The sequence below is a fragment of the Elaeis guineensis genome, chromosome 6, assembly GCF_000442705.2.
Source record: "Elaeis guineensis isolate ETL-2024a chromosome 6, EG11, whole genome shotgun sequence".
Classification (NCBI taxonomy): Eukaryota; Viridiplantae; Streptophyta; class Magnoliopsida; order Arecales; family Arecaceae; genus Elaeis; species Elaeis guineensis.
Window position 1 is genome coordinate 32,625,072 of NC_025998.2, and position 23,434 is coordinate 32,648,505.

Genomic DNA, 23,434 nt, shown 5'->3' on the forward strand with positions numbered 1-23,434 from the left:
GTCTCAAATGCAAACAGAGGAAAAACTAGCTACTTTTTTGATATTTTTAATTTGCTTATATTTTGAATTTGAAATTCAAAAATTAAAGGAAGATAGATGGCTATCAAATAAAATGACTTTATATGCTATACATGGCACATCATTATTGATAATAGCAGCCAAGAAGCACTATAAAGCTACCTGCGGTGCAAACCATGCAATGTAGCAGATCTTAGGTCCTCTCCAAAAGCAAGACTAGCCAAAAAATGTACCATGCTTCTTTTTCCATGATAGAAAACAAATGCATCTTGTTCCAAAATGACGATGAGCTCCTCTTGACAATTCTATCCTCTCTTTAACAAAAAAAAAAAAAACAGAGAGAAAAAAATCAACCTTTGAGATTCAATTTATTTGACAATCATAAGTTGTTCATATATAGATTATTCTTAGGCTGAAGTTCTATTGGAAGGCCTTGAGAAGGTGATGGCATTGGATCCCTGACAAAAACATCATCTTTGCAGCGTAATCTCCATTTGAATCTCGTGACTAGATAATGCATTGTAACGAGTGTCTCTATTCTAGAAAACTCATTGCCCGGGCAAATTCGTGGCCCACTTCCAAATGCCACAAAGCAGTAAGGTGGAATTGATGATTGGTTCTCAAATCGTGTTGGATCAAATTTACATGGTTCTTGGAAAATATTAGCGTCCATATGTGTCATGCTTGATGCCCAGAACACCTAAAGCATTAGAGGGACAAACTTCAAGCTGTATGAAAATGGCTAAAAATCTTCTATTCAGGAGAAGCAATTAGTAACAAAATTATTCAAGTTTTGTCTTCCTACCTGCCACCCTTTTGGTATGAGGTAGCCATCAAACTCGACATCCTTGAGAGCTCTTCGAAAGTTCCCAAACAGTGGAGGGATCATCCTTAGCATCTCCAGTGCAACTCGCCATGTATACTTCATCTTATAAAGATCATCCCATGTTAGAGACTCCCTTGGGGCCTTGCTCTTGGCTATCTCTTCCTGCTCTGCAGTCCACGAGAAAAGAATACTAAATGACGGAAGAAGAAATAGAAAGAAGATTAATAGGTTGATTCTCCCAAGTTTACACCACGGTTGCCACTAAGCAACATTTTTGTGGGCTTCCTTGCATTGAGAAGAGGGTGGAGTAGGGTGGTGGAACGTCTTAAATGTGACAATATGGAGAACATTCTTATAAAAAACATGAGGCAATCATTTAAAGAACTCATATGATATCATAGATAGATAACAAGCGGAATTAAAGCACATACTTCAGTTGCTTGTGTATGTAAAATAAAAATCAAACTGTATCAAGAAGATTTGTTACCATGAACGACAGCAGCACAGGTGACTTGATCGTTGGCGAGGTGACGTATCATAAAAGTCATGAGGATGGACGAGGTGTCATGACCAGCTACCATGACGAGCATCGCGTTGGCCACAATTTCTTCATCAGTTAATCCACTGGTGCCATCTTCGCCACCCAAGGTAAGCAAATGGGTAATGAGGTCTTCACTAGAGGAGACCTGGCCTTGGGCCACCATAGCCCTTCTCTCTCGGGTGATTCTGGTGAGCACTTTTCGAGCCCGTTGGCTCGCTCTCAGGCTTTTACTGAAGTGGGTGAACGGCAGGTTCAAGGGCACTGCCCACATTCCCGCCAGCATCTCCGCAAGATCCTTCCCAAGGCCTTCTCGTAGGGGGCCTCTCTCCAACCCAAATATAAGGGAGCATATGATGTCAAACGTAAGACCCTTCATTAAAGGCGCCACCTGCAGATGGTTCCAAGGATATCAATATTGTCACAATTATTGGTTACCTCTGTTAGAGCAACCAATAATTGTGACAATATTGATTCTATCAATATTGTCACTATTATTGGTTGCTCTAATCGAAGTAATTGATCCCACGGCGACGTAACTTAGTCACCTCTTTAGAAAACAGGCTCAGGTTTCCCTTACATTATTGGATTGAGACATATCCTTTACAATAGCTTTTAAAGGCAAAAAGATTCTTAATTTTCTCACTACTATCCTTTTCGGATTAGAAATATAAAACTTAGCAACATAGAAGCATAACTTGATGGTTATACCCTCCAGAAAGTCGTAAACTCGTTTCTTTTTTCCTGGTCTGTATTCTTGATGAAATATTAAGTTCTAGTCTATACTAGATACCTTAAGCTTCTTAATTCTTAGTGGAGTGCAATTGATTAGAACAGTTCATGAGTAATATTCCTATTGCCATATGTTATATATAATTAGTTGAACTAAATATTTGAGGCTCACATTTTCAAACCACTTTGAAGCTTGCTAGGCCGCATTACCTTCGATGTTAGTCTTTTGAGTAATTCTTTGTACATCATATCCGATGTAGAAGAAATGCACCGCCTCACCTGATTGGGCTGCGTAGCTCCCGCTTTGCAATACGCATTTAATATTTGCAGGTCTGCTTTTTTATTTGAAATTTTGAATGATGAAAATATCTCTTTTTTTTAAAAAAAATTATGACATCCTATGGCCATATTATGATATTCTGTGGTTAAATTATGACATCTTAGACACAAGATGTTATAAGAAATAGTGGATATTTTTGTCATTTAAAAATTTTATAAATTTTCAATGATGAAAACATCCTACTCTTTTTATCACTTTTGGAAGAAAAATTATGAGATTCTGTAAGTAGAAAATCATAATTTGATCACGGAATGGCATAATTTTTTTAGAAGAGGAGAGGCATTTTCATCATTCAAAATTTCAAACAAAAAAATAAAATTATAGGCATTAAATGCACTATTAAATGCACGTTGGAAAACGATGGCTACATACTTAAATGTAATTGGATGGTGTGCTCTATGTCAATTTTATTGCATTGCGGTATACAAAGACTTTCTTTGGTCTCTTAAATCACTGTTTCTTGTTAAGATACTTGAGCGGTAAGGCTCTAGATTACAACAAATGTTAATAATAGTTAATATTGAAGGATCACAGCAAAATATTAGTCATGCATGTATGCGTAATGCACCAGTTATGACTCTAAAATTGTCACGATCACCTCTAATAAAGTAATACAACAATGGCCCATGGACACAAGAGTTGGGTAGGTGGTGAATCCTTTGTTTTATTCTGTAGTAATAGTCCCAACTAGCAGCCCTTACACCTATCAAAAATTCATCATCATGATCGAATTATTACCTTGAATCATAGCGATGTTAACACATCAAAATTGCTTTTCTTTTGGCAAGGTTTCATTTTTATTGTTATTTATTTTTTGACTGTGACTAGTATCCAAAGGGCAGTTCCCCTGCAATAGCATTAATAACAGGCAAGATAACAACCATACCGTGACAGTGCGCCGGTCGATCCAATTCATCTTGAGATGGTGCCTAACCTCCCAGTCAATTTTGCCCACGTAATTCTTCAACACATCTGGCTTCAGGAACTGCATTACTGCTGCTCTCACACGCCTATGATCCTCTCCAGCCAATTCAATTATGGTCCTTTTTCCCAGTATCCTGGTAAGAGAACTTGGTTGCTGGGGAACCAATGCTTCATTCGTGAATATGAACTTGTTCGCAGCAGGACCAGTCAGAAAGATTGTCGGTGTCCCGAAGAGTGATAGCTTTGAGATTGGCCCATGCTTTCTTATTCTTCCCTCAAGCCATTGCTCGCCGGTGTTGGCCCGCATGGCTCGGAGAAGGTCAAGGCTCTGGCCAATGATGGGGAGGCCTAGAGAGCCAGGAGGGAGTCTTTTTGATGAGCTTCTTTGTTTGGTTAGAAGAAGATGGATGATAGGTAGCAAAGCAACGAAGAGAACTAGCAAGGCTACAATAGCCATTGGAAGATTGGAGATTGTCAAGTATATGGTTGCAGATTTCAGAGAGGCAGAAGGAGGCCAGGCTTTTAAAGAGTTGGAGGTTGAATCATTTGGTGATGTCATTTTATTCATGTCCTTGCTTGTCCTCAAGATTCTATTTTGTACTTTTGCACGTCGATCACTTTGGCAAAGTCCGAGTGGTTGGACTAGTTTTATTAAAACAGGGACAACAAGTAAAGAGGAAATGATGGATAGGAGGATAATAAGAAAGTAGTAAATTGCCCCATCATATATTTGTTGGAAAATAGCATGGTATCCAACCTATAGGATTTCTAAGATGCCTCCAGAGCTAGGACAAAATTCAAGTTGGTCACACAAACAGTCAGTGAGTTAAAAGTATACCAGGTTTTCCTTCCAATGGACTAGGGAGACCCTCTTTACCATTAATCAAAGGCTTCAATGAAAACTGCTTGCTGATAATGAAATGAGAAACCCCAAAAAATCAAGGATGGATGAAAACAAATGATCAGCAGAGGCCTTATCTCAACAAACAAATAAATAAATAAAAAGATCAACCTTGGTGAGCTCACCCTACCTAAGAATTTGGTGGAACCAAGAGTAAATGCTTCCTGAGAATCTGGAATCCAAACCATTGTAAACTAAGATATTAGCTCAGTAGGTATGTTTGGAATTTGTGAGAAACTTCTCAAAAATGAGAAGATGCACAGATCACCTTCACTCTCATGACATCCCATGTGGCCAGCAACTCCTTGGCAACCTCTTCTTCTGTCTCTTGCGGCCAAGCAGATGCCAAGCCTACCCATAGAATAAACCTAGTAGTCTTAATTGCGATCATTGATAGTGTGAGCAAACCATGAAATAGGTGAACAAAAGAGTGACCAGCCAAATAGAACTGAAGCAGAATTACAACGGTATTCCAGGTGCGTTCTGCAGGAATGAGACGGTAAGGGTGATTAGTATGCGGTGCAGAGGGCCAAGGGTTAGAATAACATGCTGCTCGCTCTATTAATCCTGTCATGCAGGAGACATCTAATTAAACTAAAAAGTTGCAAGCACATTCAGGATGGCACAACCACTCAGAAACCGTTTGTTGCACCAGTGGCAATACCTGACTGACATTCAGATATTGGAAACTAGTTTTTAGATTTTGTTTAAAATTGCTAATAATTGCATAAAATAAAATTCAATGTAAATTAAAAATCGCAGAAATAAGTAATACAAGAAACTGACAAAGAAAAATTGAAGAGGTATATGGCTGGAACAAGGTGTGTGAAAACACTACCTCAAATTCTGTAGCTCCAGGTGGCGGACCTATAGAGCCCCAGTCTACCAGTAGGCCGAGTTGGTAGACCGAGTCTAGGTATAATTTCTCGTGAACAAGGATAAAATCCGGGTTGGTCATACAAAGTTGCACACCAGTCCGTGAGCTCGAGTAAAAGTGACACCCTTAAATTTATTCAGAATGATGATGAGAAGCTCTGAGGGGCATTGGCTATGGATAATCAATAAAAGTATGAAGTCATGGTATCAAGGATTCTATCAACAGAGCTAATGTCACCAGATAGAACCTGAACTCTGAATGGGTAATCCAGCAGGTAATAAGTTTTTGATTCAAATTGCCCAATAACAATAAGACATGCAAGGACAAGGGAAAGAAACAGGCATAGATGCTTCCTAGGAATCTGGAATCAAACATTCTAAAGTAAGTATTACCTCAGTGGATGTGTTTAGAACTTGCAAGCCTGCTATCCAAAACTTGCAAAAAAAAATAAAGTGCATGCAACACTAACACTGTCATGACTTTTCATAAGATGAATCCAGTTCTCTTAGTCGCATTAGATCACTAGTTATTTTTGGTAGAGTTAGCAAGCCATGATAAAATTGAGCTACAAGATTTGACTAGCCATATGGTACTCAAGAAGACTCACACTGCCAGATGTACCCTTGCGAGGATGAGATGCATGGAGTGGTGGAGAATGTGAGGTGCAAAGGGTGAAGGCTTAGATTTCAGGTAGTTAGCTCTGTTAAACCTGTCACTTAGGAGGTACCAAATTAAATTAAAATAATGCAAAAAGACTTGGGATGGTCTAACAATTCAGAAGCCATTTCTTGCATCACCAATGATGCTGAACCATGACAATCATGAAAAATCCTGTCATGGATGGAAGAATCAGCAGGAACAACATGTTAAAGGAATAACTGAAAGTCAGGATTAAAGCTGAACTATTAAAATACATTAACATGTGAAATATCACAAATAAACAATCCATCTATAATGACTTCCAATATTGAGAAGATGTTATGGACACGCACGTTGCCTCACCAATCCCTCCTCCCTTCCCCAACCTCATTCCCATGGCAGAGTTGAAGTAATCATGATGAATGTCCCATAATTGCATAAGATACTAAAAGATCACCATCTGGAAGATGGATTTTCCAAATTGCTGCAGTCAAGCTAAAAGGTTCACTGAACAGATAGAAATGGATACCAGCTTCAAATGTAAAGAATTGAAAGCCAGTTTAGGTTTTGGAAGTCATTGCCTGCTTAAGATAATCCATACTCAACTAAGAGACATGATATATGTGATTCAGGGTAAATAAAACAGGCATATAAGGAAAGGCAGACCAAAAGCTGGCAGTTTGACAGTGCATTTATGCAGTTCTCATCAGCATGAGGAAATAAACACTAAAAGAAGCCAAGCAGTAGTGAATCCGAAGATCAATGAATGCAACTTTTGCCATAAGGATGATTTTCCACAAGCAGAGGCATCAGTGGTAGACATCAAGAGACAATGAAGGATTGCCTTTGATGGTACATCCTCGATGAAATCATCAAAATGACAAAATAAACAATCTGAAGGGTCTACCTATGCATTAGTGAACTTCCATTTTTTTTCTTTCAACACAAACATGAAGCACATGCTCTTTAAAGTATGTGTACCATGAAGATATGACTGTATCTTTCAGGAAGGAATACAACTGAGAAAACTTAAAAACCAAGAAGCTGATTCATGATACATGTTACTTTCCCTAAAGCACGTTGTACAATTGAAATTTCAACTGACAAGTTTACTCCGCCTTGGATGGGATATCATTGCCACCATTTGCAATCTTGTAAAGGTAGAATCCAGACATAAGTACACTGCAAGGGAACTCAATGTTCAGGATGTGACACATTGTGTTATTAACACAATATTAGACATAAAGCATGATCACATGATGCTGACAGAGAAAAAGGTGAACAAATAACAGTTCAAAAGAAAAACTTTATGTATCATGCTTATCCAAAAGTTCATGAAGCAAAAGATAGTAACCTGTCAGGGAGCAGGCCACCAGTAAATTAAAGTGTGGAGATATATTAGATGAATGAGTAGGCTTGCTCCTTGAAAACTGGTTGCCATTTCTTAGCTCACAGGAAAAGAATTTCAAAAAAAAAATCTGCTTCACTTTGACTTCTTAAATAGTGTCAGGAGCACGAATTGATTTCCATAATTCTGTTGTTTGATGTCAGGAAAGGGAAAGCTTGTCTAAAGTTAAGAAGTTGGGATACATTAATTTATTTTCCAGTTTCACAGTAGCAGATCAGGATAGTTTGTAAATTTGCAGATCATTAGTTGCCCAGGACAAGATTTTATTTGCTGAATCAGTGAATGGTAACTATTCGTTATAATGTTCCAACAGATCCCGCAATATTTGTTTTATTGGCTTCCCAATACTCAACCAAGAAAAATGAAAGAAAGAATGGATGAAAGAAACAAAAAAAAAAAAAAGAAAAAAAAATGAGAGAAAGAAAGGAAAAAGATTCTAGTTTACCCCACATCAAACTTATGCAGCTCCTTGTGTGGATTCAACATGACCATGCTTTCGAGTTAATAAGTCCTAAGTTACCATCTTAACACTGAGATAGTGAGGAGGTTGATGCCAAGCGCAGATCTTTTTCTTGAGAAAACACCAAATTTAAATCTTTAAGTTGCTAGGAGAGTCCTAAGATTTTTCTCCATTTGATTTTTATAGGAGAATGTGTGTGTAAAAAGACATTATTTTTGATTTGGCCAAATCTCAATAAATATTTTTAATTATAGAAGACTCCTACATCATTTGCCTAACCAAAATGCCTCTCCAAAACTTCTAGCTGACACCAACCTTTTTTAATAATGACAATACCATCAATAGGTTATAAGCCATATGTTCTTTGCCTAGATTTACTATTAAGTATGAAATATTCAATAATCAATTTTCCAAGAGAAACCCAGTGCATACATAGCTTGAGCATCTGAATCTCATAAATTATATATCGATTTTGTTTTTTTATGTCAATGTTTCCCATAGATTGCGTCATTGATGTCATACATAAGCATGATAAAAGAGGGTATAATCTGTTAGCCAATACATGCATGTGCGGTTATGTATATAATTATATGAATAAGTGGTAAGAGAACCCTGCCAGTGGATAGCACCTATGAGACACCCGATTTGTGGAACGGTTTAGTGAAAATCAATAATCGAAGATAAAAACTAATGTGCAAAATATGATGGATATCAATAGCAAAATGAATAGATAGCCAACTGAGCAAACCTGAGAGCAGCAACTAACCCAGCTGGCATTATCTTGGATGTTTCAAGGTATCTTTGCCCCATAACATATGTTAATACAAGGGCACAAACTGTGTCACAGATAGTACCAAGAAGATAGACGTCAAAGGTCAAACAACAGAAAGGAGAAAATGATAATTAGAAGGGGAAAAAAGAAAAATAAGAAAAACAGTTCTATTTCTTGACCAAGTACTGCTAACAAATTAAACAAGTCAGTCTATATTAGTTCAAAAGGTAATCATCGAAAATTTGCAGGAGAAAAATTAAAATACAACAACCAGAGCATAGAAAGCAAGATTAAAAAGAAAAAGCAGAAAATGAGTATGTTCTTTTTTCCAATCAAGTCCTTCGCATTTACATTAAAATAGTGCTTCTGTTATCTGAAAGAAATGCTTTTGTCAGTTCAAAGTGAAAAATAAGACAACCATGATATTACTTGTCAAGGTTGTTCGATGAACTCTTAAACTAAGCAAGATTATCTACTTCCTAGTTCAGATGCTACAGAGAATAGCACAATCAGAACATTTGACTACTTTGTGACATAAAAGCTACATTAAGCACCACCATTGATGGAATACTGAACCTCCCCCAAGAGCAAAACCCCTAGGAGAGGGGTGCCAACTATTGGATTTAAGCCATGTTCACATTTTTTTTCTTTTGGAGCAATACCCATGATTTGAACCCTAGACCTCCTGAAGGGCAAGCCCTTATGGGTGAGGTGCCAACCAACTCTGCCAACAGTTGTTAGCCAAGTCCTGTTCACATCATATCATCTCTTTTGGAAGTTGAGGGATGATGCTGATAAAGGTAAAGACGATTGTCAACTGCTAGTTTCAAGTTTGGAGTATCTCAAGTCTTTTGACAAAGTGGTATTCATTTTCAGTACTTTGAATGAAGAAGAAGCACAGGATGACAATCTTGCACATGTCAAGTCTTGTCAAAATTATAGACACCTTTGACCTGCTAGCATTATGAAGATGGATCATAAGGAAGCTACAATCTTAAGTAGACAGGCAATGTTGTCAAATTTTTAAGCCACATAAACTGGAGACTTGCTCTAACTGAAATTTAAATTGAAGACCTTGACTGTAATAGCAAGTTATTGGCTCCAAAATTCAGAGTTCAGACTACAAATTCAATTCAACATCGATATCATTAGATACGCACTCAGCACCAATATGTATCACACTTTTCAGATTTTCAGAGCAATTATCTGATATTTGGTGGATTAGAGATCCTAATGAAAAAGTGGCCACAGAATAAGCATCTGGGTTGCTGCAAACATAGGACGGCAACAAAAAATTCTCAAATAGAGTTAGTAGACATACAATCAAAATTGAAAGTGACACAATGTTGGAAACTATCAATATATAGAATCATTTCCATCAGCAATAAGGAAAAGGGGGGAAATCATTTATTAAAAAATGTCATCTTCATATTAATTTAATCGCTTGAACCTACAAGAAGACCAGTTCTCAGACAAGCAATAACTTAATCATAAGCGAAAAATAAGAATCTAGTTTGCGGACCTACGCATATTTTCTTTATAATCACCATTGACTTTGGATATTCACCAAGACACACAAACTCAGATATTCTATATGGTCAAAATTCCTCATGTTCACCCCCAAAACTACCTCCAGCAAGGTCGAAATTCTTTTGGGCCATCCAGCTTCCCACATTTAACCTTATGTACCATGAGATAAGCATGCACCACTTACGGTCCAAGGCTTCAGATATGTCCAGTAGTGTTTGACCAGAATCTAAGATCAGTAATTGCTCAAGTTAACACATGGTAGTTGATTCAGGTATGATGATAATGTGAGTTTTCTGGCTATTATAAAGCCTCTATTTCAGACATCTCCACACCATTACAACTATGATTGAGCATCCACACAAAATTCCGAAATTGCCAACCTTGTCATCAATTTCATCCTTTTATGCCACTCAGATTAACATCAAACAGCCTCAAATTAAGGATACAAGACCCTCTTAGAGATCTGTTGGGGGATACCGACCGACCGACCGACCGACGGACGTACCGACCGATTGACGGTCGGACCGACCAAACGACCGACGGCCGGGAGCGCCCGACTGACGGACGCCACTATCGGCCATTCAACGGTCCATCGCCGACTGAGGATATGTCGGACGTATCTCCCCCCGACCGACTGGACCCAGAGGCCCAGAGGCCTGATGGCCGACTTATGGAAAACTCGCCGACCGACGGAGGAACCCGACGCCACTCTGTTGGCCGCCGACCTAGGGTCGGCCGACTCCTCCAACCGCCGTACAACCGCCAGACCTTGTCAGCTCTGACAGCAACATGCGGCACGGTCATTTTGGGGCATTGTCAACCCTGATGGTTTGACAGCCCCCGCGGCGATGTGACATCTTCACGGCGACTCTGACAGCCCACAGTGAGTTGACAGTTCCTCACTTGTCCGCGCCATTAATGACGGCGCCATACCGTGCTCCACTATATATACCGGGGAAGGCAACAGTGCAAAGGATCGATCCGCCCGTCTCTCCCACATACGCAGGCTCGCTCCTCTCTCTCTCTCACTCTCTCTCTCGATCGAGCTCTCCGTCTGCATTTCACTGTTGCCCAGTCACCTCTCTGACTTGACCGTCGGAGGGTCCCCGACCGGAGCCGCCTCCGGTCAGCGCGGACTTCCTTTTGCAGGTGCACGCTTCCTGGCGATCGGACGACGAGGCGATTGGCCGCAACAGATTGGCGCGCCAGGTAGGGGGGTACACAGCATGACAAAGACAAGAGCTCAACGATCGAGAGTCACCGGGTCGGCGAGGCGCTCTTCCTGCCGGGAAGAGGCCTCCCCGCCCCCACCGGCGGCGGAGCCTAGCTCTCCGCGCCCTGCAGTGACCACGGAGGCCCAGATCGCGGCCATCGTACGGCAGATGACCGTACTGACCGATGCAGTCAAAAGCCTCCAGCAGCAGCCGGCGGTCCGACCTATGCCTTCCAGGACCAGCCGCCGACGACCACGCCGATCCCCGTCGCCCCCATGCGAGCGCTCCCAACAGCGCTCCCACGGAGAGGAGGAGGACGACCACGGCGCGACGACCGACGGTCCCAGCGGCCCTCTCCCTCCCCGTTGGAACGGGCAAGGAAGGAGAAGCGGCCGCGCACACCGTCGGCCTCCCTTTCGGAATCTTCCGGAGACTCCACTCCTGGGGTCTCCCAGCATCAACGAGCGGACGACTACGAGCGACGGTTCGAGAAAATCGACCGCCGACTCGCCCAATTGCAGACGGACGGCCAGAAGTCTTCGAACGACGTCGACTTCCAGACCGCCCAACCTCTCTCCCGACTGGTTCTCGACGAGCCGATTCCAGTCGGTTCAAGATGCCGCACGTGGAGCCATACGACGGCTCCACCGACCCAGTCGACCACCTCGAGAGCTATAAAGCTCTCATGACAATCCAAGGGGCAACCGACGCTCTTTTCTGCATCGGCTTCCCCGCCACGCTCCGCAAGGCTGCCAGGGCCTGGTACTCCGATCTCCGAGCGGGAAGTATCCATTCCTTCGGACAGCTCGAGCACTCGTTCGTGGCCCATTTCAGCACTAGCCGAAAGCCGCCGCAAACGTCGGACAGCCTTTTCTCCCTCAAGCAGGGAGAAAACGAGACGCTCCGACACTTCGTGGCGCGATTCAACGCGGCCACGCTCGAGGTCCGGGACCTCAACGAAGACATGGCTGTTTCAGCCATGAAGCGGGGCTTGAGGGCGTCCCGATTCACTTATTCTCTGGACAAGACCCTCCCCCGGACTTATGCCGAACTACTGGAGCGTGCATACAAGTATATGCGCGCGGACGAAGGAGCGTCCGACCGACGCTTGGCCGAGCCCAGAGGCCCGAAGGAGAAGCGGAGGAAAGGTCGGGAGCCCGCCGAACCAAGCAGGCCCCCGACCGATAGTCGGCTTTCTCCACCCCGACAGATCCAAAAATCGCCCCGGCGACAGACTCCGAGGCCGGTGCGTCCCAGGTACAACTCATACACTCCTCTCTCCGCTCCCCGTGCGCAGATCCTGATGGAGATCGAGGGAAAGGAATACCTGCGACGGCCTCCGCCTCTGAAGGCAAAAGGCCTCGACCGTCGGAAGTACTGCCGGTTCCATCGAAGCCACGGCCACGACACCGAGCAGTGCATCCAGTTGAAGGATGAGATTGAAGACCTCATCCGCCGGGGGTACCTCGGCAAATTCCGGAAGGGTCCGCCGACCCAACCGATTGTCGATCGACGCCCCAAGCCGACTGAAGAGGCGCCGACCAACCAGCCGACGGCTGGAGTCATCAACATGATCTCCAAACGGCTGGGCCCGGGGACGACTGCAGGAGGGGAGCCGACGAAAAGGCCACGCCCGAACGACGTAATCACCTCACGGAAGACGACGTTCGGGGCATCCAGACCCCCCACGACGACGCTGTTGTTGTGTCGGCGACAATAGCCAATTATGATGTAAAACGAATTTTTGTTGATAATGGAAGCTCGACAAATGTTTTGTTTTACTCGACCTTCTCCCGAATGCGACTGTCAATTGACCGACTTAGGAGGGTCCCTGCGCCCCTGATCGGCTTTGCCGGAGACACCGTCACGACAGAAGGAGAAATCACCCTGCCCGTGACGGTCGGCACCGAACCACGGCAAAGCACGGTCTTCCTCACTTTCGCGGTCGTCCAAGTTCCTTCGGCCTACAACGCCATACTTGGGCGACCCGGACTGAACGCCCTCAAGGCGATCGTCTCGACGTACCATCTCCTTGTTCGATTCCCGACCAAAAACGGAGTCGGAGAGATGCGCGGAGATCAACAGCTCGCCCGACGATGCTTCCAAATCTCCGCTCAAAGCGACGAGACGAAGGATCCTCTGACAATCGACAAGCTGGACCAAAGGGAAGAGGAAGAACGAGGTTCACCCGCCGAGCAGCTCGAGGCGATCCCGATAGGAGAAAATCCCGACAGAAAAGTTTGGGTCAGATCTCAATTGCCCGACGCCGAACGACGCCGACTGGCGGAGCTGCTGACGGCCAATGCCGACATATTTGCTTGGTCAGCAGTGGATATGTCGGGCATCCCTCCGCAAACGATAACTCACCGACTCAACATCGACCCGACGATGAAGCCGGTGAGGCAGAAGAAAAGGTCCTTCGCCCCAGAAAGACAGAGGGCCATCGACGAAGAAGTGGACAAGCTACTCGAAGCAGGCTTCATTCGGGAATCCACGTATCCCGATTGGCTCGCCAATGTCGTCATGATCAAGAAAGCCAACGGAAAGTGGAGGATTTGCATTGACTACACCGACCTCAACCGAGCCTGCCCGAAGGATAGCTTCCCACTTCCGAAGATCGACCAACTGGTGGATGCGACGTCCGGATTTCGACTGCTCAGTTTCATGGACGCCTTCGCCGGGTACAACCAGATCCGGATGGCACCTGAAGACGAAGAGCACACCGCGTTCGTAACTCCCAAGGGTCTCTACTGTTATCTGGTGATGCCCTTCGGACTGAAGAACGCCGGCGCCACCTACCAGCGACTCGTCAATAAGGTCTTTAAAGACCAGATCGGGCGTAACATGAAAGTGTACGTGGACGATATGCTGGTAAAGAGCACGCAGATCCCGGACCATGTTCAGGATCTCGAGGAGACCTTCTGCACTCTTCGACGACACCAAATGAAGCTCAACCCGACCAAGTGTGCGTTCGGAGTGACCTCAAGGAAGTTCCTCGGATTCCTCGTTTCTCAGAGAGGGATCGAGGCCAACCCTGAGAAGATAAAAGCAATCCTCGACATGCGTCATCCGAACACCAAGAAGGAGGTCCAACAGCTGAACGGAAGAATCGTCGCTCTTAGCCGATTCATTTCCCGGTCGGCTGAAAGGTGCCTCCCGTTCTTCAAGATTCTGCGTCAAGTGAACGGTTTCTCTTGGTCGGATGAGTGCGAACAGGCCTTCGAAGACCTGAAAAGGTACTTGGCTTCCCCGCCGCTGCTCGTAAAGCCGCAGGTCGGGGAGACCTTGTATCTCTACTTGGCCACATCTTCCGAGGCGATCAGTTCGGTGCTCGTTCGGAAAAACGAGTGCCGAACTCATCAGCCCATCTACTACACCAGCAAAGTGCTCCACGGCGCCGAAGCCAGATATTCGGAGACGGAAAAGATGATTTTCGCCCTGACCGTCTCCGCGCAACGGCTTCGACCATACTTCCAGGCCCACGCCATCGTGGTACTCACCAACCAGCCCCTGAGGGCAATACTGCGCCGACCCGACACATCCGGACGACTCGCTAAGTGGGCGATGAAGCTTGGCGAGTTCGATATTCAGTACCGGCCGAGGCCCGCCCTGAAAGCCCAGGTCTTGGCCGACTTCATCGCCGAATGCCCGACGACCGACCAAGGGTTGGGAGCTGAAGACCTGGGACGAGATGCGGTCTCTGAGCCAGACCCGATCTCCACCTGGGTACTCCACATCGACGGAGCCTCCAACGCTCAGGGAAGCGGGGCTGGGCTCCTGCTCACGAATTCGAATGGGGTGGTCACCGAATACGCCCTCCGGTTCGACTTCAAGGCCTCCAACAATCAAGCCGAATACGAGGCACTCCTCACTGGCTTGAGGATGGCGAAGGAGCTGGGCATCGACAGCCTCCGGGCATTCTCCGACTCTCAGCTGATCGTGGGGCAGGTCAAGGGCGACTTCGAGGCGCGAGATCCGACCATGATCAAGTACCTTCAGAAAGTGAAGGACCTCGTGGCACGCCTCGAGTATTTCGAGATCTCCCACATCCCCAGGATGGAGAATGCCCGCGCCGATGCTCTCTCCAGATTGGCAACGTCGGCCTATGACTCTTTGGGTCGGACGTTCGTCGAAAACCTCCAGCAACCGAGCATCGATCGGGTCGAAGAAGTGCAGCAGCTAACGTCCGAACCAAGTTGGATGGACCCGATCGTCCGGTACCTGACCGACGGGATCAGTCCCGAAGATCCTGTGGAGGCCAAGCGGCTCCGTTGGTCGGCTTCGCAATATGTGATCATGGACGGCGGGCTCTACAAAAGGTCGTTTTCCCTCCCTTTGCTCAGGTGCTTGGGGCCGACCGACGCCGACTATGCTCTCCGAGAGGTTCACGAAGGAATCTGTGGAAACCACTTGGGGGGCAAGTCCCTAGCCTTCAAGGTCCTGCGACAAGGCTACTACTGGCCAACCATGAAGAAGGATGCGGCAGAGTTGGTCCGGAGGTGCGAGCCATGCCAAAAGTATGCCAATATTCAGCACCAACCGGCCAACCAAATCGCTCCCATTGTCGCCCCATGGCCCTTCGCCCAGTGGGGAGTCGATATTCTCAGTCCATTCCCACCAGCGTCGGGCCAAAGGAAGTTCATCGTTGTCGCCATCGACTACTTCACGAAGTGGGTCGAGGCCGAGCCCTTGGCGCAGATCACCGAGCGGAAGATGGAGGACTTCATCCAAAAGTCCATCATCTTCAGGTTCGGATTGCCACACACCATCATCACCGACAATGGACGGCAATTCGACAACCAAGACTTCAAAGACTTCTGCGCCAAGTTCCACATCCGGCACCGATTGACTTCAGTCGGGCACCCACAGTCCAACGGTGAGGTTGAGATGACCAACCGGACCTTGCTCCATGGACTCAAGACCCGACTCAACGAAGCCAAAGGTCTCTGGGTCGACGAGCTGGGCTCCGTTCTGTGGGCTTACCGAACGACCCCCCGCGTCCCGACCGGGGAGTCGCCGTTCAGCTTGGCCTACGGGACAGAGGCGATGATCCCGCTCGAAATTGGCCTACCATCTTCAAGGGTCGAGCAGTACCGAGAGCCAGACAACTCCGAGAGTCGGAGGGCCGACCTAGACCTCCTCCCCGAGCTACGAGATGAGGCTCAAATCCGAATGGCTTCATACCGACAGAGAGTCGCCCGGTACTACAACGCCAAGGTCAGACCAAAGCTCTTCAGGCCTGACGACCTGGTCTTGAGGAAGGCAGAAGTGTCGAAGCCCTTGGACCAAGGGAAGCTGGCTCCCAATTGGGAAGGACCCTACAAGGTTGCAGACACCTTCGGGCCGAGAGCCTATCGGCTGGAGACCCTTGAGGGGAAGCCTATTCCACGGACTTGGAACGCCGACAATTTGAAGCTGTATTACCAGTGAATTTTGTAACTCAATAGTCGGAACACAAGTCCAGTTTGAAAGTTCGGAGTTTTAACTCTTCGACTAGTGATCGGTGCTCATCAAGGTCAAACCTCGACGTATTGACATGGACTTAGCATCCACCTAAAACCGACGACCTCATCGTCGGTAACGCATCGGACTCTTGCGGGCACCAACGCATCTACAATGGCGGGAGTTAACACTCCTTCGACGACGCGTCGGACCCTCACAAGGGCCGACGGACTCTTATAAACGGGAGTTACGCTCCTTCGACTTTCAGCAACACATCCGCCCCTGACAAAGGCCGATGCATCTGTTGCGACGGAAGTTCATACTCCCTCTACGGTCGAATTTCGGGCCAAACCATCGGCCGACAGGTCGATCGGGCCCCGACCAAAGAAAGGCTAAACGCCCACGCGACTATTGTCGCGACTTCCGACCTGGCTACGGCCGGTCGAGGGATATTCGGCTCACCACCGTCTATCGCACAGCGCGACCCTAGTCGCATCTGCGACTTGCCGACCGACCAACGGCCGGCTGAACGACATTCGGCTTACTACCGTATGACGGAAGACACAGAACCCGACGCAAGAGCATGGGAACCCGACTTACTATCGTTCCCCCGGCACTGCGCCGGATGGCGACCAACTAAGCGCATCTATGGGAGCTCGACTGCCGAACCTTTACTGGGTTCGGTCGGCTCCCGACTCAACAAACGTGCCCGACTGACGACTTCGATTATTGGAAGCCGACCTAAAGTCGGGACGCATTCGACTTTCGGGGCTGCACAATTTGTCGAAGTCTTACCGACTTACGTGAGTCGGCGACTTACTTAAGTTAGCGACTAACGATCGACACCGCAGCAATACTCGACATTACAGACAAGGGGAGAAGGTAAAAGAAGATTTCATTCAAGACTTAAAGAAGTTTTGTCCATAGATAAAAGAAAGTCTACAAGGAAAAGGCCGAAGCCCGATTACAAGTCAAAGCAAAACATAAGACAAAACAAAACCGACTAATCGTCGGAATCAACATCCTCCACTGGACGACGATGCGAATTGGTCGGCGGTTCTGCTCCGACTTCAGCCGTCGGGGCCGACTGATCTTCGGCGACCGGCTCTGCGACGTCTTCGGCTTCCGCCCTGGTGGAGAGACCTTCCGACGCTGGTCCGGCCGTCTCCTCCGCAGCTAGGGCCTCCGACTCTGGCAGAACCACACTGCTGAGATCGAGTTCGGGGTACAAGCTCCGAACGGCTTTCGGAGCATCCTCGTACCCGACTTGGTACGAAAGGTAGCCGCTCTCCAGGAGCTCTTCGCGGTACTCCTCCGAGTCCCGGAAGACCTCAATCGCCCGACCCAAAGCCTCCTTTGCCGACTCTGCCTCGGCTTTGGCGACGTCCGCGTCGGCCTGCGCGGCGGCACAGCCTTCTTCAGCCTTGGCGAGGTTCCCGAGACTTGCTCGGAGTTGCTCGCGCTCGGCCTCCAGCTCTTTGCCGACACTGTCTCGCTCGTGTCGGAGCCGACGGATGGTTCGGGATTTCTTGGCCGCGTCATCCTTCGCCGACTTAAGCTCCGACTCCAACGACGCCTTGGTCTCCTTGAGTCCGGAGACCTCCTCCGAAAGTCGGGAGACCTCCCCCTCGAGTCGGTTCTCCCGGTCGACCGACTGCTGGAACTGGTCGAGAAGGGTGGCCTTCTCGGCTTCGAGCCCCGCGACCTTATCTCTCCAGGCCGCGCGCATGTCCCCGAACTTCCGATATCCGGCCTCCAGCTCGGATATGTTGAAGACCAACTGCACGAAAAAGAACCGACTGTTAGTAAGCCGAACTTGCAAGGCTACAATTAAAAACAGAGAGAAGGGGAATTTACCCGAATCATCATCGGATAGAAGGACGACAGCATGTCGGAGACACGCTGGTTCTTCATCGCTTCGATGTCGGCGGGAAGGAGTGCTTGGCATAGTTTCCTGGCCAAGTCGTGGTTGGCCAGGCCCGACGCACCCTCAGGAAGCGGAAAGTCGGCCGACCCGCCCGCCGACCGACCTTCGTCACCCGACGCCATTGGAGCCTTACCTCGGCTAGCCGTCCAGGCCCTGACGTCGGAGATCGACGGCAAGCTCGAACCCGACCAGTCTCGGCAGACGGCGCGGCGGTGGCATGCGTCGGCCGCTCAGGTTCGCGGACCTCCTCCCGAACCTCCGGAATCTGCTGGGCGGTCGGCGTGCCCCCGGCAGAATCAGCCGCTCGACGGTCGGGCGAAGCAGCTCCCCCGACTGACGGTCCCTCGGACGGGACGTCTGCAAGCACTGTCGGCGCCGACAGTGCGATCACCGGCTCCGCCTCCGACCCGGCTGGTTCGCTCGGCGGAACCACGCGGGGCCTCTTGGGAGGCTGCGACGGTCCGGCACCTGCCGCCGGCCTCTTCCTCACGGCATGCTGACGTATGTCGGCTGCCGACAGTCGCGTCCTCGGCGGCATATCTGAAAAAGACGACTAAAGGTCAAAGCTAAAGAAGAAGGCAGAAAAGAAAATGAAGATGTCGGGAGAATGCAAACCGACCTAAACGGGGGACCGGGCTAAGGCCGGCGTCGTACAAGGCCTGCTCGGTGACGAGCTCGCTCTGCTTCGGCACCGAGATATCCTTTAGCCGATGGAAGTCCTCCCGATATCGCCTCCCCGATCATCGGCCTCCACCCGACTGTTCTCATTTGGATCGGTTCGGGGATTCCCCCAACGGACGGGAAACCCCCAAGGGGCAGAGGACGACGCGAAGAAGAACTGGTTCTTCCATCCGTGAATGGATGTCGGAAGACCAGTAATGAAAGAGAGCCCTTTCCGAGGGATGAAGTACCACCACCCTCGGGCTTTAGGGTGGGGGCGGAGGACGAAGAAAACTCGAAAAAGAGAGATCCGAGGTTCGGTCGGCAAAAGCCGACACAGGAGGGCGAAGCTGACTATCAGCCGAACCGAGTTCGGCGCAAGTTGTGCCGGGCATAGCCCGTAATAATCCAGAACGTTCCGGACGAACTCCGGAACCGGAAATCGAAGGCCGGCCCGGAGATCCTCCAGATAGAACGCCACCTGACCCTCGGGCGGGCTATTAACCCGACCATCGACGCCGGGGGCGAACAGCCGAAACTGCTCCGGGACGCAGTACTGCTCCCGGAGCCGATCGACGTTCGGCCCCGAAAGTGAAGAAGCCTCCACCTCCGGGGACGACCGAGTGTCTTCGGTCGGTTCTCTCGACCGACTACCTCGTGGGGACGTCCTAGCCATGAGTTCAAAGGAATGGCAAGGAAGAAAGGAAAGAAAGGGGGGGAAAGCTACTCTAACCCTTGGAAGGAAAGAATCGCGAATGGGGGACAGAGCGGAGAAGTACCTGAAACGGAGGCTAAAGCGGGCAGAGTCTCGACTGTAAAAATGAGAGAGGTAAAAAACCATGTGGGGGTAACTTTGTATATATAGTGCCCCCCAACGGTCGAGATGAAGGCACGGCCAACGAAGGCTCCCCAGATTTCGCCGCGTGGCGTCATCAGGGCCGTCCGACGGCCCGACGGTTCGACGCACCTCCCTTCAGATTGCGCCACGTCACCTCCATCCGCTCCACCGAACGTGAACCAGCGGCCACACGCCATATGGCGCGACGGGACGCGACGTTTGGTGTTCCCGAAGAGACGGCGGGAACGACGGTTCCACTTCCCGATGGGACACGACGGTTCCACTTCCCGATGGGACATGACACCTGGCGCCGGTTTTATCGCTGACACCAGCAGGACATCCGACACGGCGGAGCGTCCGACGCCGACATGACACCTGATGCTGACAGGACGAGACGTCTGACGCCGACTAGACGACGGACGCCAGCAAGCCTCTCGACATTTATGAGGCGCCTGACACCGCATCAACCGGCGGTACGGTCGGATCCTCGCGTACGACAAGTCCACTCCTAGTCGCCAGCTCACCGTCCGACTTAGGAGTGGAGGGGGGCAACTGTTGGGGGATACCGACCGACCGACCGACCGACCGACGTACCGACCGATTGACGGTCGGACCGACCAAACGACCGACGGCCGGGAGCGCCCGACTGACGGACGCCACTACCGGCCATTCAACGGTCCATCGCCGACTGAGGATATGTCGGACGTATCTCCCCCCGACCGACTGGACCCAGAGGTCCAGAGGCCTGATGGCCGACTTATGGAAAACTCGCCGACCGACGGAGGAACCCGACGCCACTCTGCTGGCCGCCGACCTAGGGTCGGCCGACTCCTCCAACCGCCGTACAACCGCCAGACCTTGTCAGCTCTGACAGCAACATGCGGCACGGTCATTTTGGGGCATTGTCAACCCTGATGATTTGACAGCCCCCGCGGCGATGTGACATCTTCACGGCGACTCTGACAGCCCACAGTGAGTTGACAGTTCCTCACTTGTCCGCGTCATTAATGACGGCGCCATACCGTGCTCCACTATATATACCGGGGAAGGCAACAGTGCAAAGGATCGATCCGCCCGTCTCTCCCCCATACGCAGGCTCGCTCCTCTCTCTCTCTCACTCTCTCTCTCGATCGAGCTCTCCGTCTGCATTTCACTGTTGCCCAGTCACCTCTCTGACTTGACCGTCGGAGGGTCCCCGACCGGAGCCGCCTCCGGTCAGCGCGGACTTCCTTTTGCAGGTGCACGCTTCCCGACGATCGGACGACGAGGCGATTGGCCGCAACAAGATCCATCCATGATTCTATTGCATCTAGATAAAACTCCTATTAATATTCCATAAAAAATCAAGGAAATGTCTGCACCATTCCACCCAGCACTTACACCTCCCACTAAACTACCTTTTAGATTGCAAACTTCACACCTTTTGTCTCATTTCCTTCCCTTGCCAAAAATCTAGAATTGAAAAAAAAAAAAAATCAAGAAAGTGTTAGAATCTTCCAAGTGAAACTCTTCATGACCATAGGAATTCACCCTCCAATCATCCATATGAATAAAAATCACCTCCTTTAGTGGTTACCAGAGGAGATAAAAAATGAACTGAGAAATAGCTAGCAAACTGGAGCATGTACTAAAATATCAGTGCCTTACTTATAATAAACAACTTAATCCAGAAACCGTGACCTACCTCCTAAATTGCAAAACACATCACCTAGCTAACATCTCTCATAAATATGCTAAACTTTCCTTTGCGAATAGAAAAACTTTATAAGATACTATTCAGAGACCTCAATTAGACACGCAGAAGAGATCTTTCAAGTCATATGAATATATCTAAACTTCGCATAATAGCTTCTACGTCCTCCCTGAACAAATGACTCTTTAAAAACATCAAACATTCTTTATTACGAAAAGTTGCTATTAGAGAGAAAAGGTGTTATAGAAAGGAAAAGTGAGTCCTAATCTCGTGACCAATTGCACTGTAACGAGACCTTGCCATTCATCATATTTTGAATAGAATAAAGAAGGAAGTAGAGGAAAATAGAGAACCATGTATTATTTGGCTCACAAATCTGTTGATCGATCGCTTCCTCAATACCAAAAAAACATAATTCAGCAAAATCAAAAATCGATCCATAGCACAGATATCGGCAAAAAAAATGCAATAGAATCAGATAGCCAAAAGAAATCAAAAGAAGGGAAATGGATCGAGGAGATTGTAAAGGGCTGGACGAGCCAAATGAGAATAGTTGCATACACCTGTCTCGAGGATCAGGGCGAGGTAGGAGTTGCGGCGCTTCTCGAAGGCCTTGAGGCTGACGAAGCCGGCGAGGAGGAGGAGGAGGCCGGAGCTGGCGCCGCCGGCCAGCGAGGCGGTGCTCCCCCGCCGCGCGTAGCCCACGAGGCCTCCCACCAGGATCAGAAGCCCGTACGGGATCGTGAAGCAGAAGTCGTGCATCTCCTCGTTTCCTCTGACAAGTTCCCAACAACAAAGCTTCAGCTACAGCTTTCTTCCCGAGAGCAGAGGAAAGAAGAGAGAGGAGTCTTTGGCGTCGGATGAAGATCTCCTCAGAGTTGTTAAGTTCAGGACCGAGCTTTCATAGTGGATGATGGTATCAGCTTAGCTTTGCCCCATAAAAACAAGATTGTTGATGATAATATGAAGGTATCTCGGCCGGAGGGCGACGTGTGAGTCGTGGGTTCACAAACTAATTTTTTTTAAAGAAAAACGTAGTTATGGTTTCAATACGGTGATATTAAAAGAAAAAAAATGATATATATATATTGATAAACAGAGGAGCCAAGGTGTATTAGGATCAAATGAGAGTGGCATACAAAGCCAAGTTTCCAACAACAATAAAAAAGCCAAAAAAATTATACAAAGAAAAAAAGCTCAATGGTTAGAACCATCCTTCCATATACATCTTGAACTATCTAATAAAAAATCATTACATCACTTAAGGAAGTAGATTTTTTTCTCATTCAAAACAGCAAAAATTATAACTTAATAGTAATTTTTTTATTCAAAATTTTCAATTAAATTTGGATAATATTGCACCATTTTTCCAGTGATAAAAATGTAGTGGCAAAAAAGTCAAAAAAAATTTGTACAAAGGGAGCAAAAAACTCAAAAACAGGTATGCAACATTCCATAACAGAACCCAAGATTGACAAGAAGGTACAAACAGCAAAGGAGACGCTGCGGAAAAGAAACAACCCATTGCTTTCAAACTGAAGAATCCATGTGCTTTGCAGAAACTGTGCTTTGAAAGTAGAGCAACAGCCCGTGATTAACAGTATTCGTATCAGCACGATACCAGATGAAACATCCAAAAATACTGTGCAGTAAATCAAACTGAGATAAAAACCATGGACTCGAAGTTGCTACAGA

General features: G+C 47.7%; 1 protein-coding gene across 3 annotated transcripts; it reads right to left on the reverse strand.

Annotated features, from left to right (window-relative positions):
• Positions 1-241: 241 nt before the first annotated feature.
• Positions 242-22,678, reverse strand: LOC105037550 (protein FATTY ACID EXPORT 5-like). Of its 3 annotated transcripts, XM_073259453.1 has the most exons (7): positions 22,303-22,497; positions 4,548-6,977; positions 4,410-4,451; positions 3,341-4,287; positions 1,332-1,773; positions 824-1,011; positions 242-718 (listed from the first exon to the last, which is right to left on the reverse strand). In XM_073259453.1, the coding sequence occupies exons 4-7, from the start codon at positions 3,944-3,946 to the stop codon at positions 398-400; spliced, it is 1,557 nt and encodes a 518-aa protein (XP_073115554.1). In that variant the 5' UTR covers positions 3,947-4,287; positions 4,410-4,451; positions 4,548-6,977; positions 22,303-22,497; the 3' UTR covers positions 242-397. The 3 variants fall into 3 exon arrangements, with proteins under 3 accessions (XP_073115554.1, XP_073115553.1, XP_029120923.1); XM_073259452.1 differs by having other exon boundaries at positions 4,410-6,977; XM_029265090.2 differs by lacking the exons at positions 242-718; positions 824-1,011; positions 1,332-1,773; positions 3,341-4,287; positions 4,410-4,451 and adding an exon at positions 8,412-8,499 and having other exon boundaries at positions 6,674-6,977; positions 22,303-22,678.
• Between the last annotated feature and the right edge of the window lie 756 nt (positions 22,679-23,434).

What these genes read in the sequence shown, in the direction of transcription:
- LOC105037550 (XM_073259453.1), bottom strand. Translation starts at nt 3,946, where the DNA reads ATGAATAAAATGACATCACCAAATGATTCAACCTCCAACTCTTTAAAA. An exon ending in TCGACCGGCGCACTGTCACG is followed by an intron (nt 1,774 to 3,340) that starts GTATGGTTGTTA and finishes AACCATCTGCAG; the next exon opens with GTGGCGCCTTTAATGAAGGG. An exon ending in CTGTGCTGCTGTCGTTCATG is followed by an intron (nt 1,012 to 1,331) that starts GTAACAAATCTT and finishes CGTGGACTGCAG; the next exon opens with AGCAGGAAGAGATAGCCAAG.